We start from the raw sequence: 15,602 nt of genomic DNA on the forward strand, positions 1-15,602 counted from the left end.
GGTTCCGTTTTCAAAATAAACATCAGGGCTATCATAACATATTGCTGTAGGGAAAAGTAAAAATATGTTTTTCCCGAACTATGAATAGAATGAGTTTAACCGATAGATGCTGTGAATGAAAAAATTGTGAACAAAATTGATGAATTTCTTTTGAAGACAATGGATATGCATTGGTTGATTTAGAATGTAAACACTAGCAAATATCGAAAGTACAGAAGACTGCCAGGAGACCAATTTCATACAGTTATTCTGTTGTAAACTAAACTATATTATACGAGTGTTAAAGGCTATAGTATTCTAGCTTAATAAAATATAACCAATATAAAAGAAACATAAAACGGTAATTTTAAACCGATATAAATTTTCAATTGAATCAGCCCTTATAATAAAGAACCGCATTTGTCCACCAAATGTAAACATTGGATTTCTTATTTTCAAACATCGAATTTCTAATTATAAAGATATTATAATCTTGAGTTGAAATATCTTGATTTTTCGATAATTTTTAAAGAAAAGCGATAGATAGTGAATTTAGATATTTGAATAAGCTGATCTCCTAAGAGAACTTTTGTAGCTAATGATGTCGATCGATATAAACCTCTTAGTATAAGAATTAGTTATCTCATTGCAGGCAACCACTGATTCAACAATACTTTAATATAAAAAATAATTAACTGGTTCCAGGAAATGTACGAAAGAGTTGTTCTTACAAGGGTACAATCATACTTAATGTTGCTGGTAATGAAGAAGCTAAAAAATAATCCAGTTGTCGTAGAGTACTCTAGAAGATTCCTAAAATCTTCAATCTGAAAATTACTAGATATTATAACATGATCCGTGGGTTCTCAATTTTTATTTACCCTCTTTTGAGTTAAAATCAACCCTTTCTCGCTAAATAAGCAGTAATTTCTTTTAAAAACACTCGAATACTCCCCGCACTCCGATATTAAAATTTATAGGTTAAGTGAAATTAAAAATAAACTAACTATTGTCATCATCACGGTTGGAATTGAGTCGGAACGCGCCACTTTAGAAGATCTTACCACTAAGAACTCATTTGGGAAAAAAATAATGTAGTTAAAACACTTATAATATCAAAATATAAATATATATATTCAATTAAATATATATTTCACGTAAAAATAATATTCCAGGACCCTAACGATCAATTATTATGCTTTTTTTCGGTCAATAATTTGGAATACGCCTACTCTCTCGGAAGATTGCCGTTCTGTTACCTCTATTTCTTCTGTTTATAATCGTGGAAACATAATAATATTTGTCAGACTGATGCAACGAAAAACCTTAAGATGACTTTATTCGCTAAATATAATTTTTTTCTAAAATATTTTGTTTTCAACGTCTATATGACTACTCTTAATCGGGGCAATATGTTTTCGATTCGAAAAAAATATTCTCCGTATTTTCCCCTTTATTTTATTATTATTAAAAAAATAAGAGTTAGATATTTTTTTTTAAGTTCATACTCATTAGTCTAGCTTAGGAGTCGATAACCTCCTAACAGGGAACTCCTAGTTGGTATCGTGATTTGGCAATGCCATAACAAGAAATACGGGGTCCCTTCATCCCATTGAGATGGGGATGAGAGAGGTTCATGAAGAATAACAATTGATAAATTTCTTATTATTTTTATTTTTAGTTTATTACTTCTAACTTTATTACTTTTCAAGGACATGCAAGACAATTTATAAATTATAAATACTAACTTTTTAAAATATAAAATGTAATTTATACACCACTTAAACCCATCAAATTTTAAATAAGCACAATATAATAAACAATCAAACAAAAATATATAAGCAGAACCACATTGAACGAGGCAATTAGATGATATTCGTTGAGGAAAAGGTGATTCCAACACCTGCAATTTTAAACAAAAAGCCTCTCGAAAAAATAAAAACAAACTAGAATTATTTGTCACCCTACGAATTATAAATCTTAATTTCTATTTTTAATAGACAAAATACGATGAAACTGATATAGTTGATTAAATCACTATTTAAATGACTTACTGACTAAAAAAATCTTTTAATTCAGAACCTGAAAGGCACAATTTAAAAAACCTGTGGATAGTTCCATACACAAATAACATTTCAGTATAAAACTACGGTAGCAAAGCTGATGATCAGCTAAAGACTTTATTCTGGATTTAATCTATCAACTTAAACAACTGAAAATAAGAGTCACTGCACTCTGAATCCTTTTTTAGTTGTTTCTCTTTTTATTACTTACAAAATTTTTATTGTTTCTAGTACTTCTTGTATCATCAGGAATATTTCTAGGAATAAAAATATCGAAACAGAAGAATTAGGAAACCTTTGATCCTCGGGATCCCTTCGCCCCTGTCGGTCGGCCAAAAAAATATTTCAATGATTTATTTTTCAACAGAAAATTGTTTTAAGAAGTGCATAAAATATATTGACTTAAAATAAATTATATAAAAATAAAAATAGTATCTCATTAAAAAAATACATAATAAATACTAAAATATAGCAAATACACTGTATAAACCATATGTCCTCAATGAAGTGAAACTCAATTCTATTATAAATATTTCTACCCATACAATAACTTATTATTATCGAAATAATGTTTCATTATTGAATGATAAATAAATTTCAATTTGTTTGTAAAGGAATATATCAGATAAACATTTATTCAAACCTCTTAAATTAGGTTTCGTATTTTTTGTTGAGAATATCGAATTATTATTCCTTCCAATAGACCATAAACTAAACCTACAATCGTATACCTACCAATATTCAATGTTATCTTCCAATTTTATGTTGACATCGATACCTTTCGTGTCTATAAGATATCGCATCTCCTTTAGAGAAAGCCGAATATGACAAAATTAAATAAATAACAACAGTAAGAAGATTAGCTACCAATTAACATCAATATTTTCCGCAAAGGTGATAAAACTTGTTTAAGAGGGAACGAATAAATTTCATCAAAAAAAATTTTTTGAGATGAAGATAATGGAAATAGAGTTCTAACTATTAGGTGTATACCAATAAATATTTATTTTTGTTTTTGTCTTCTACAAAAATAATAAATTAAATTTTTAACTAACGTACAAGAGAATACATTGTGGGTTCAATAGTACTGACACTTGTATGGAACACGTCAAAGTAAAAGTAAAAAGAAAAATGAGGATTAGGATTAGAATGTAAGCACAATTGAAGACGTGAGTTGATAGAGGTTTAATTTTACTAACATAAGAATTTGAGAAAAATTGAACTTAATGGTGCTTTATTCCTATATAATACTGTAAAGCTTAACATTTAACACATGCAAACTACTTAGTGGTTAGAGACATTGAACAAAGTATGATGCAGGAAGTATTTAATACATTTTTCCAAACAAAAATCCCTAATTTCCCTAAAATATCACATAAATGATTCACCCCACTTGTCTTCAATTATAATATTTGTCAGCAATATTTATCGAATAATAAAACATTTAGTGTACAACAATTAGCATGTTGATTATCTCGCAACTTTCACTTACCCCTCTACTTCGTGTAAAAATTAATCCTTGTTGGTTTCAGAGCAATTTATTTCTCTCTCCCCTTTACTATTTATCTTTATATATATTTATGGGCTACTAACAGAAAAAAAAACTGACTATTGTTGCGGAAACACGAAAATATTTATTGAAAAATTCAGTTTACTTAGGCTTTTTCCGTCACTCTCCATTACTTTCTACGATTCTTAACTCTTCATGGCCCCAACAGTTAACCTGCTACTTAACATCTCGGAAATATGCTTACCTCAAATATGTAATTTCAGTTTTTGAGGTAGGCTTTGAATTTTTACTCGGAGGACTTTAAAAAGTGTGTAAAAAGTTAAAAACTGTATTTTTTCACCCCTTTCTATATATTTCATATATAAGCAAGAGAAAATATAAATTAATGCTACAGAAAATTGTAAATAAACGCACCATTCAAATACAACGTATTTTTCATATGAAATCGCAGTCTAAAGTAATTTTTAAATTAATATACTAGACGTTTACAATATAATTTCTTATTATTATTTATATATTTTTATTTGTATTGAGTGGTATAACCAGCAGTTAAAATTTCACACTTATTTTAGAAGTGTATAACATTCCGCTTTTTCACCACCAATATTAACTTGATTAAAAATGTTTTATTTGAAGACATTTTTCGTTTCTGTTTATTTCCAAAAATATAGTTCTGCAATCAGAGGAGTGAACATGAATGTTTGAAATTGCAATTCAAAACCCGTTTGATTGATTAGAAGATTCATTATTATAATTTCTTTTAGTACTTCCTGAAGGAACTGAATATTCTCATTACTAAATAGAGTAATGAGGTACGATTTTCACGTAACTCATACAGTTAATTTAATATTTATGCTATGCTACCAAAACATGGACAATTTCTAAGAACAAGAAATTTAATTAACATAAATAATAAATGAAGATGGCATTATAACATTGAAGTGTAGGAAATGTTGGGGAAATCTTTTATAGATGAAAAGCCTCTTTTCGAGATTGAGTAAGGTGGATCCAGCTGAATCCAGCTGGAAGGAAAGTTGAACCGTACCTGAGGAGGAAGAAGATGAATATCTTGAACATCCGTGATTGAAGAGTAATCGTGTACTGGAATGAAAATCCTGACGAAGCCTCCTCGTGAAGGCTAAAACTCAAATAGAGTTTTATGATATATTAGATCAGCGTAAAACCAATTCATTAAACATTTCGAAAGCGAGAAACATTTTAAATAAAAAGTTAGAACTAGTACTCTTCAAAAGTTTTTAGTAAATATATATTTTTTAATGCACATATCGAACGTTATTATTTTCTAAAAACTGCTAATTATTTTGATATTTATATTTTATTGGAAATCATAACAATTTTTTTTCATTGAATTTAGTTAAGTAGTTTTGGGAGAAAATAACTATGGTTTACGATATAACCCTAAAATTTGAAGAAAAATCTAAAACACTACATTTATTTATTTGATACCAAAAACATGAATGGTATTTTGTGATTTATAATTTAATGTTTTATATTGGTAATTTTAAAGGGAATATTGCCCTAGGGACTGATTCAGCTATGTGTTCAGGGAATGAAGTTATCAGAATAGGGATAACGTAAAACAACAAATAAAACATAATAATATAATATAAAACACCACATAGTTCATCCACTTATCAAAATAAAGAAGACCAGAAAAAGTGCCAAATAATTTTTTTTTTTTTTACTCAACTTATAATTAAACAGTGGATTGAAATTCAACTGACTATTTGGATTAAACTATAAAAGTACTCTTTAAATTTATATATTAATTAAATAAGAATATAATAAGATGAAATAGATTTCTTCATTTAAAAAAATTCTATAATGTAGAATACTTAAATTGTTTACAACAATATTTAAGAATTTGATCGTTAGTTATAAAAATATTGTTTAACGTAAAATTTAAGATATAAAATATTACAGGCATGATGCCATCGGTAATATATAATGTAACCAAGAAGGATGGGAGCGAGAGCTGGGGTATCGGCAGGAGGAAGAGCGCATGCGCGGTTCCCATGGAAGCAGAATGGCGGCGATGGCTCACCTTTGCTCCCCGACTCTTAACCCCTATTCATTACAGGGCTCTGAGTCATTGTCTTTATAGGTGTCTCATCTTACCTAATAACTACAGATGGCTAGGATATACTGCCCCTCTTAACTCAACCAAACCTTTTTTCTCCTTTTCCTTAGGATATCTGAGGTGCCGCTCTTGAAAATACCAGCGTTTGAGCGGAACTAGGAATGTACTAGTACGGAACGAATAAAAATTATAATTCTAATGAGATCAACTGCATGATAATTGTAACTGAAAATAAAAATGTAGTTTTTTTCTCTTTTCTCGAAATAAATGTCTACTGAAAATATTTTTTGTGCTACATCAATTACAATATTCAAGGACAAAACTTGTTTTTACTTCTTCACATCTTGAATGTATTGGACGTTTTGAGCTTAAATTAGTTCATCCTAAAATTGCAATAATATCCAATTCACAATTACATATACATATATATACCACATAACAAATTTTTAACTCATTATATAATGCATTGCTACATTTTTCAGAATTAAAAATAAATCACTAAATTTTGATTATTATTGAATCCATCATTATTTAAAATGTTCTTCACCTTTTCATTATTCTATCACATTTTTTTTTTTTATGAACTAATTAAAACCGTTAATTCATGCAGTATAAAAAATAATTTTTTTTTAAATTTGAACAATATAACATTGCATTGTAGAACGTAAATCAGATGTAAATGCGGGATGTAAATCAGGATATGTATAAAGTTCACATAATCATATATTAGGTTCAATAATATTTAAAAGTGATTATCCCAGATGAACAATATATACAATTTCCAATGTCTCCAGGTCCGTGATGTCGGTCATGACAACGATTATAACTTAATATTGCCGTAGAAAATTTATATCGACCTCAGATACACTCAAAATATAATAATCCATCACTGATGGCCAATGAGGTATTTGGCGATGAGCCATTATGGTAATGTAGTTGTTTTTATTTGTATCTTTCAGTACTAACAGGAGACGTACATGAAATTTAGTTATAACCACGTGAACAGTTAACACATTTCTCCTTACCGGCGAAATGTGTCCATACTTCGTGAAATTTAAACTTCCCATTCTCTCTATCTTACCATATTTCGCTGATAAATGCTAGCGACTACCTCCTTATTCAAGTTGCCATCAACAACGCTCGAATTCAGCTTTATAATATTAAATAGAATGGTATCTTCAGTCTCATCGTTATTATAGATCTTAATAAAATCTTAAAAAGACATTTGGGAACAACTTAATACTTCAATATTCAAATTCAACCTTTGTTCTTTCAATAGATTACTTAGGGATAACAACTAGTGCCTATCTTTACACTAAGCTACAACTAAACAAGTAAATGGATACTGTAAAATTACTATCTCAAAAATTAAACTAATCCTGAATGAATAAAAAAAAACAAAAAAAAAACATAAGCGTCCCGCTGGTAAAAATCATATTTCTACTGGAAAATATTTAAAATTTTTCATTAAAAAATAATAACCATAAATTGAGCGTTGAAAGCAAAAGAGAAAAATACAAGTCCTTCTGTTTTCATCACACTTAATTTTCATAAAATAATTAATTAATTAATACCTAATTGGTAAAATCGCTTCAAAATTCTTACATTTTAAAAGTTTTAAGGATAAATCTTAAGTTCTAAACAGTCAAAACAACTGAGTTTTAATATTGTCATTTTAATTAAATTTTATATCATTTATTATAAATGAAAACAATTAAACTCATCTTTTTAAGTTGTGTGATGTGCACACCACATGCGATTTACAACTTTTAAAACAAAATTTCAAAAATATGTTAGTTAGTTCCTTATTGTATATGAGGATCCAAATATTCTTTACTAAATCAGAATAAATTGGAAACAACAGCTATTGGGTTCAATTGAGGGAAATGATGTTTCAACTGAAATTCATTTGTAACTTCTCCCTAATCAGCGTAGGGAAGCGTTCAGCCACAGGCACCAACATTCTCTTTTAGCAGCTAGATTCCTGGCCCGACGAAGATCCTTTCCTCTTGCTCTCCAAAGCCTGTCGACATTATCGAGGTAGGACATCCTTGGTCGTCCACGAGGCCTTCTGTCATCTGGTTTGTACTCAAAGAAACTTCGTTTCTGCAGTAGTGACTCTACTCTCCTTCCGGTCCGTGAATATCAGCTTTCAGCTCCATACAAGAGTATTGGCAAGTATTTTTCCGGAGCAGCGATATGATAATTTTTCCTCCAAATCCGAATAGGCTTAGCAATCATCTCACCTTGTTCCTTCGAGAGATATTAAGCAAAAGCATGTCCAAAACTGGATCACTATGAAACTGAAACTACGAAGAGAAGGAAAGAGACTAAATTCATTAAATATTTAATAATTAAACAGAATTAACTTATTGCCCGGCGGTACTTTTAAGTTATCCAGCGGTAGAGAGTTGAGCCACTCGGAGGCACTGAGATAAGAAAATCCTAGTTGTTAGAGAGCAGAGTTGTTAATAATGCACACTTCTCCCCTTCTCAAATCCGAGCCTCCCACTGATTAGTCTTCCTCTTAGGCCACTTCTTAACTTCCTCTGTTCCCTCTTTCATCTCTCTCTCTTTTATTTTTCATATCTCCTTCCATTCATGGTTTGCGCACTGCCATTTTTAGACGTCTCGACCTTTAAAATTATGAAAAGATAAATGCCATTGACGTGATCGCAACTATTTTTCCTGATCCATTTACAAAGACTTCACTCAATTTTAAGTTCATAAAAAGTAGCACTAATGTTTAGATTTAAAAATTAATTTCACCTGAATTTCTATGGCTGAAATAGCAGAGAGGTATCGGCTTGTTAAATCCTTTCATAAATATAAAATTTTTTTGTTATCTATAAATAAGTGAACTGGTTAGTTATTTCAGTTGAACAAAATTAAAGTTCAATTATCAATTCGATCTTTTGTAATTGTCTATTGTTTATTATCGCTAAAAATGAGAACTATTTATTTATTTTTTTTCAAATAAACAAAATTAAAAGTACTTAAGCGAAAGATTTTTTAAAAGTTCGTTATTTAAGACCCGTCAGACTATTTCAACGATGATAAGACCTAGATGATATGATGATGATGATATTGAATTGTACATAGACATGGCGAGTTTAATAACGTTTCATACTACTATATTTCATTTATAGGTAACTGAAAGTAAAAACTTACATAGAAGTAAGTTAAAAATATAAACTACATTCACATAAAAACTGATACAGCAATGAGTAATGAACTGATAGTAGACAGAGGAAGTAGTAATTGTTAAAATGTAGAATAGTAAGTGTAAAAACTATTTACTTATTAGCACCTTGCCCTGTCTTGTAGCAGTTTGATGTACATGTTTCCTTGAAACACCATTTGTCCCTTGCTCGTTTTCTTCCTCAAAAAAAATTCTTCAACCATAGAAATTTTCGTGGACCCTCATCTTGTCCCGGTTCTTAATTGAAAAATGTTTCGAGGTTATAGTCTAAAAATATTAAAAAAATCCGGCAATACGAATAGCATAAACCATGCATAGCATATTATATGATTGATATGATAAGTCACTGTTTTCTTAAATTAAGCAAACATAAAACATGAATTCTTTCCGACAAATCTTATTGTTTGGTATGTAAATTTACAACACTGCATGTAGTAAGTAACAGTACACCTTGTGACAGCGATTATAAAATATTGATTAAAATAACATAAGCAAATTATATTATCATTAAGATTTGAAGATATCTTACACGTAGAAAATACCTTGAACAATTATTTAATAACCTAGCCTAGACTAAGAGTAGCGAATGGAATGTGTACCGGGCGTGTGCCCGATATACCCAGCTTCGCTTTGAGATATCCCGCTTGGGTCTTGGTTGTAGATGTGTACGGATGTTGCAGCTAGCCTCCCCAAGTGCGGGGGCTGCCACGAGATCATCCTGGACAGATTCATCCTCAAGGTACTCGAGAGAACGTGGCACGCCAGGTGTCTCAAGTGTGCCGAGTGCGGGGCTCAACTCACTGACAAGTGCTTCGCCAGGAACGGAATGCTTTTTTGCAAAGAAGATTTTTTCAAGTCAGTATCAATTTTGAGAATTTTATCATAACTATGCTATATCGTTTTGTAATATTTTAAGGATATTCAAAAGTATTTTTTTTTTTTAATTTAGAAACCTATATGATTTCCACGACTTAGTTAAAGTAAGTCGTTAAAAAAAGTACAATATGCTAATACACAAAATTATTTAGTTTGTTAATGCGCATGAAATTCAAGATTCTTTCATAATAAACGTGGAAAAACATCTTAGATCTTAAGGAAAGATTTTATGCAAAGTCGTACAAAAATCAACAGCCCTTTTCAAATTACTTTTGAGCTTTAAAATTGAATTCCATAGCTTAGATTTTAGTATCTGTAATTTCCTGGGTGGATAATATTGTTAGAAGTATAAATATAAACAAGAGTTGGGTACAGTATAACTCGTTTACAGAAAAATAAAATGGAACGAATTAACTTGTTTCTGGTGTTCAATTATTCTTATAAACGAACAGACACCCCCTCTAGATTACGTTGGGATGGTAAATACATTGAACATAATTCGATGTTTGATTATCACAACTCCATACTACAACTAGTGAACAACTGTACTTGTTATATTCAACATTAAAAGTACATTCATACGTTTGAATTTATTTATTATACAAAATAACAATGAATACTCTGAAAATGATAAAAAAATGTTTTATTTATCCAAATTTTATATTACACCTCATTCTTCGTCTTGGTGATAAATATATTCTAGTTTACGACTTTTTTGGAAAATACCAATAAGATTGCTATCCAAATAATAATCCAACAGAGTTTGGAAGACGGCGGGGCATCCTTGTGGCGAATTGGTTTGAGAATTCTCTTTTACAACTTCATCATCGTCATCACGCGTCATAACCCATTGTCCTACTGCATCTTCACCCATCATCATTCCGCATCAATATCCATCGTTATTATTGTCATCGCTATTCAGTGTAGGATGTTTTAAAGGATGTGACGATGTCGCTTTTCGTAACCTTAATGACAAGCAAATACTGAACTTTCAAGTCTTTCTTCTCATAAGTCTTTAGAACCGTCTTCTAAATTTATCTCGGCATTTGAGTAAACCCAGGTTATTTTTGTTTTTTATAACTGACGTATTTTCTTCTTATAGCCGGATTAATTTCCTAAGGTGATTAACCTTTAATTACTAGCCCTTATATTAGGGATTTCCTTTTAAATGAGTATCATGAGCGAGTTATACTGAACTTTCAAATCATATTGACCCATCAATATTTCGCTCATTAGAAACAACAGCGTCATTACTCGGAACCATAATTTTTTATTTAATACCATAGCAAAAATTGTAATCCTGTAAGCTTAAATTTTGAGTCATGACATTGTCGAAACAAATAGGCGATTTACACCATAAGTGAAAATTTCTAAATATGTTACTATTAAGAATGTTTCTTTTACAAACAACCTGATTAGTTTTGAGCTTTAAATTGCCGCTAGGAGGTACGGTACCAAGTGCGCCGGCTGCGAGCTGGGCATTCCTCCAACCCAAGTAGTACGGAGAGCTCAGGACTACGTATACCATTTGCAATGTTTCTCATGCGTCCTCTGCGGGAGGCAGCTCAACACCGGTGATGAATTCTACCTCATGGAAGACAGGAAGCTGGTCTGCAAACCGGACTACGAAGCCGCGAAGAGTAAAGGTGAGGGAAACAAAAACTTGTAGTTTAGTGAAATTATGAAATATGTGAAAATATGTTCATTCGTGTAATTTCCTGTATCAAATATTTATTCTACTAAGGTCAGTAATTATTTACAGAAGGCGCATGCATAGAAGGGGAGCAACCAAACAAGAGACCCAGAACGACCATTACAGCGAAACAGTTGGAAACTTTAAAAATGGCCTATAATAATTCTCCGAAACCTGCCCGCCACGTGAGGGAGCAACTGAGCCAGGACACAGGCCTCGACATGAGGGTCGTCCAAGTCTGGTTCCAGAACAGGTAACTTCTTCTGTCTGTTATAATAAAAATAAAGATTTTAAAATAACACATTTTGGTTTAAAATATAAAACTATTTGATTTTATTGCTTACTAAATTCGTCGTTCAATACCAACTAAATATTGTCAAAAATGCCTCATTTTTAAAAATAAATAAATATCTACTATTTATATGAAACAAACAATATAAATTGATAGTAAGATTTAGTGACTATGGTTTAAACAAGTTCAAGGCTTAACATAGTTTATAACTAACCGAGCTTTTTCTTGATATAATTTTAAATTTATGATGTAATGCTTACAGCTCGAGGCATTTCTGTTTTGAATAAAAAGATTTTTTGGTAATATAATAAATTGTTAAAATAGGAACTGAAAAGGGCGTAAATTCTAATTCATTTTATTCAATATTTTTTAAAAAGTATTTTGGCCGATTACTTGAGTAAAGTTTTCATAAAAACATTAAGTCAAGCTTAACCATTTTAGTACCGGTCGATAAAGAGTTGCCTGCTGAGTTCCACGATCATACTAGGATTTGAAAAAGGCTCATAAAAACGAACCAAAAAATGATATTTATATAATTCAATAAGCAGTGTATTGAGAGCGAAATAGGAGATAAAACAATGACGCTAATTGTTATATATTCATTGAAAATTATATAAAAGTATAAACTTTGTTATACTTTGTGATGCTTGTTACAAGGTATAAATGATCGTTATATAACAAAGGTATAAACGATCATTAAGAAAATAAAAATTGAGTTCTCTCTTACAAAACGAATAGTCTTGCATTAAAAAAAATAAAGAATAACTCTAATGTAGTACATGGTAAGCCCCGGGCGGATTATCACTTCAGAAACAACGTTTTTTTTACGTTGTTGTTGAAAAGCTATATTTTTTTTAAAATTCTCTCAGAATGAAATTAGACCATCAATATCGTATTATAAATTTGAGATAGAGTTTCCTCGCAATGCGAATAGCAATGCGCTACAAGGTGAGGGCCGATATATCGGCTCTGGCACTTTTCGCCAGTGCAGCAAAGGCCGGTATATAGAATATTGGTATTGATACGCTGTCAGAGTATGACAAAAGTACGTGATGATATTAATAATAGATAGGTAGGTTTTTGTTTAACGATGTCTTCAACTCTTTAAGGAAATTTTTTCCCCTCTCCTCTCCTTCGGTAGGCCTAGCCTACTAAAAGTTTGAGTGAAATCCTTCTACGGGATTTCGAAAACCATTTGGCAGTAATGGTCGTATTTGAGTATATGATTTATATACTTTAAACCCATTCAACAATATTTCCAATATTACATAGGTTTATCTTTGAGTTGTTCTAATTATTAATTTTTCTAGATTATTTTAAACAACCCATCTTTCATACCTTAACTCAATGAATAAATGCAGGATATTTGTGTTCTTTTAATTTTTTGTTCATAATATGCCATGCACATATTATACTCAACTAAACTACCTGTTGAGAATATGAATATTTAAATAATTGTTATTTAAAAAGAAACTTCGTAATTAATTTAATTATTGAGTAAATTTATATTCTAGTAAAAAACTTGTACATAAACTTTATTATAACATAACCTCCATTATCTGTATACATCTTTACAGGAGAGCGAAGGAAAAGCGGTTAAAAAAAGACGCCGGTAGAACGCGATGGAGCCAATACTTCAGGTCTATGAAGGGGGGAGGTGCCAGCTCGCCCAGGGGCGACACCAAGGAGGAGTCGATAAAAGTCGATCTAGATTCGTCAAACTTCAGCCATTCCCATGGTAACATATCATTCTAATATACAAGTATTATTAACGTATATTTTTCTTAATTGAAAATAACAAGTAGTTATTGTGCAGTAAGAAAATAATGGTATGTAGTCTGCAAAATTGCCAAAAACGTTACTTAGTGGTTCTTACAGAGAAAAAAAAATCAATCTATTATAATTTTAGTTAGGTTGGGTCAGGGCACGACATAATACTTTTATGAGGACTATTGACAAAGATATAATACGAAATTTAGTTAAAACTTTGAGCCGTAACATTACATTAGTCGTTGGAAAACCAATGTAGCACATCTAAAAATTTATGAGATAATAGTGTTCGAAATACGGTTATCAATTTATCATAACGCCTATTTTATAATTTTGATGTACGTTAGTTGATCAGTTAGTATTTTTAATAACATCACACATTTAGTTTGTTTTTTGTTATTGCAATGAAAATAGAATTTATAGATACGCCATTTTGGTTCTATACTGACGATAACTTCTACTAACTGTTTGATAAAAGTGAGTATATCTATTAACTATTTTTTGACTGACCCGGTTTAGATTTTATACCGAAATCTGTTAAGTAAAAAATTAATTGATAAGTTGAAATTTTCCTAAAAGAGAGAAACTTTAATTGTATGTTTCGTAAAGTTAGTGGAAATGTACTTAGTACCGCTGTGAAGTAAGTCATCATTATGAACTTATCGCAACCTCTTTGTGTGAAACACTGAAATCATCGTATTTTTTATTCCCTATATTAATATCCCGTTCATTGACTATCACTACTTAGAATACTTGCTTAGTCTTTGACAAAGAACCTTTGGATATCTTAGGGATTTTCGTAAATGGAAAGGAGTGAACTCAACCGATTTGCTTCTTCAATAGTACAATAGCCCACGATGTGTTCTCGTGAATCCAACTCAAGGTTATCAGGCATAGACGGCTCCTCGTCCGCCATCGACAAACACAGGAAACCAATTCGTTCGGCCTTGTACCATTTATTTGGTGTAGCGGAATTTATACCAACACTAGACAGTTAAATACAAACAAATTAACAGGACAGATTTATTTTGTGGTTCTGAAGACCCACAAGTAACACATCTTTATAAACTTTCACTTGGTTTTTTAAAAATATTTTTTTAAATTTGGTGCGGTACGATCATCACACTCTCTGGAAGGTAAAAATTCCAAAAAAAAATATATTATTTTATTTCAGTTGCTATAAAAAATTTTATTTTGAGGTTTCTCGAGATATAATGACGAATATTAACTATCCTGCTGAGAATACAACAGTATTACTTTTTCAAATAAATAAAATTAAAGGCACTTTAGAAGAAGGTTTTTTGAATATTCGGCATTTGAGTCCCATTTAACCTAGCTAATATTGAAGATCATTTTACTGTACATTGATATACCGAGTTTAATCAAAATTATTAGATTCGTTTTTGAGGAACTGAAAAATGTGAAAATATATTCTGTCAAAATGTTACTGTAATATCTCAGGGAGAAAGAAGCCTCTAATATGTAATTATAGTTTCGTACGACTTTTTGTATGTATAGCTAGGATTTTCACAACACACAGTTCATTTAACGATACTTCTTTATTTGGACTAAGGGACTCAAAATGAGCATTTCCGTCGAAAACTTGGATTCAAAAATTATGCACGACGCAATATTTCCCCTTACTATATTCTCCATACATATGTAAGTGAAAAATGAATTGAATATTTATTGCATTATACCAAAGGGACCAAGCCTTGCTTTGACACAAAACTGTCATTGCTTAAGTGGATGAAGTCTTCCAAGTAACATTAAATGGTCTAATTGAAACTACGAGCCTCGGGGGTCAGGGATCTACAGTTGCTCACGGCATATGGAGCCATTAGAATGATGGCAACAGATAGCATCGCTCCGTATAGTGTAGGCCTCATCACGGCACCCTGCGTGACTCCCAATGTGCCACTTGCTCGGTCCCCGGCATTAACTGATGAACGCTCGGTCCATTTCTATATTGCTTATCCAAGTTATGTCGCACTCCAATCTCTTATAACAACAATAGATAACGCTTTTGAATATGGCTGCTCTATTGTTTAATCAAATATTTACCAAGTAGAATATTAAGTGTTACCGTCTTTCAATTATGCCAATTATTAAAAGA

The 15,602-nt window shown here is 31.0% G+C and overlaps 1 protein-coding gene and 1 long non-coding RNA gene across 6 annotated transcripts in view; one reads left to right on the plus strand and one right to left on the minus strand.

Annotated features, from left to right (window-relative positions):
• Positions 1-15,602, minus strand: part of LOC112210227 (uncharacterized) — a 66,851-nt gene that overhangs the window by 42,722 nt on the left and 8,527 nt on the right. The gene's annotated exons all lie outside the window — the stretch shown is intronic.
• The window catches only part of Lim3 (Lim3 homeobox protein), a 26,286-nt gene that overhangs the window by 5,047 nt on the left and 5,637 nt on the right, over positions 1-15,602 (plus strand). The window contains exons 2-5 of one of the 2 annotated variants that reach the window (XM_014438541.2): positions 9,536-9,710; positions 11,175-11,377; positions 11,494-11,677; positions 13,294-13,454. In XM_014438541.2, the coding sequence (XP_014294027.1) occupies positions 9,536-9,710; positions 11,175-11,377; positions 11,494-11,677; positions 13,294-13,454 (723 nt within the window). Of the gene's footprint in view, positions 1-9,516; positions 9,711-11,174; positions 11,378-11,493; positions 11,678-13,293; positions 13,455-15,602 lie in introns of both variants that reach the window. The other variant, XM_014438544.2, reaches the window with a different exon arrangement.

This window comes from Halyomorpha halys, unplaced genomic scaffold, assembly GCF_000696795.3.
Source record: "Halyomorpha halys isolate HHAL.00 unplaced genomic scaffold, Hhal_1.1 Scaffold59.1, whole genome shotgun sequence".
Classification (NCBI taxonomy): Eukaryota; Metazoa; Arthropoda; class Insecta; order Hemiptera; family Pentatomidae; genus Halyomorpha; species Halyomorpha halys.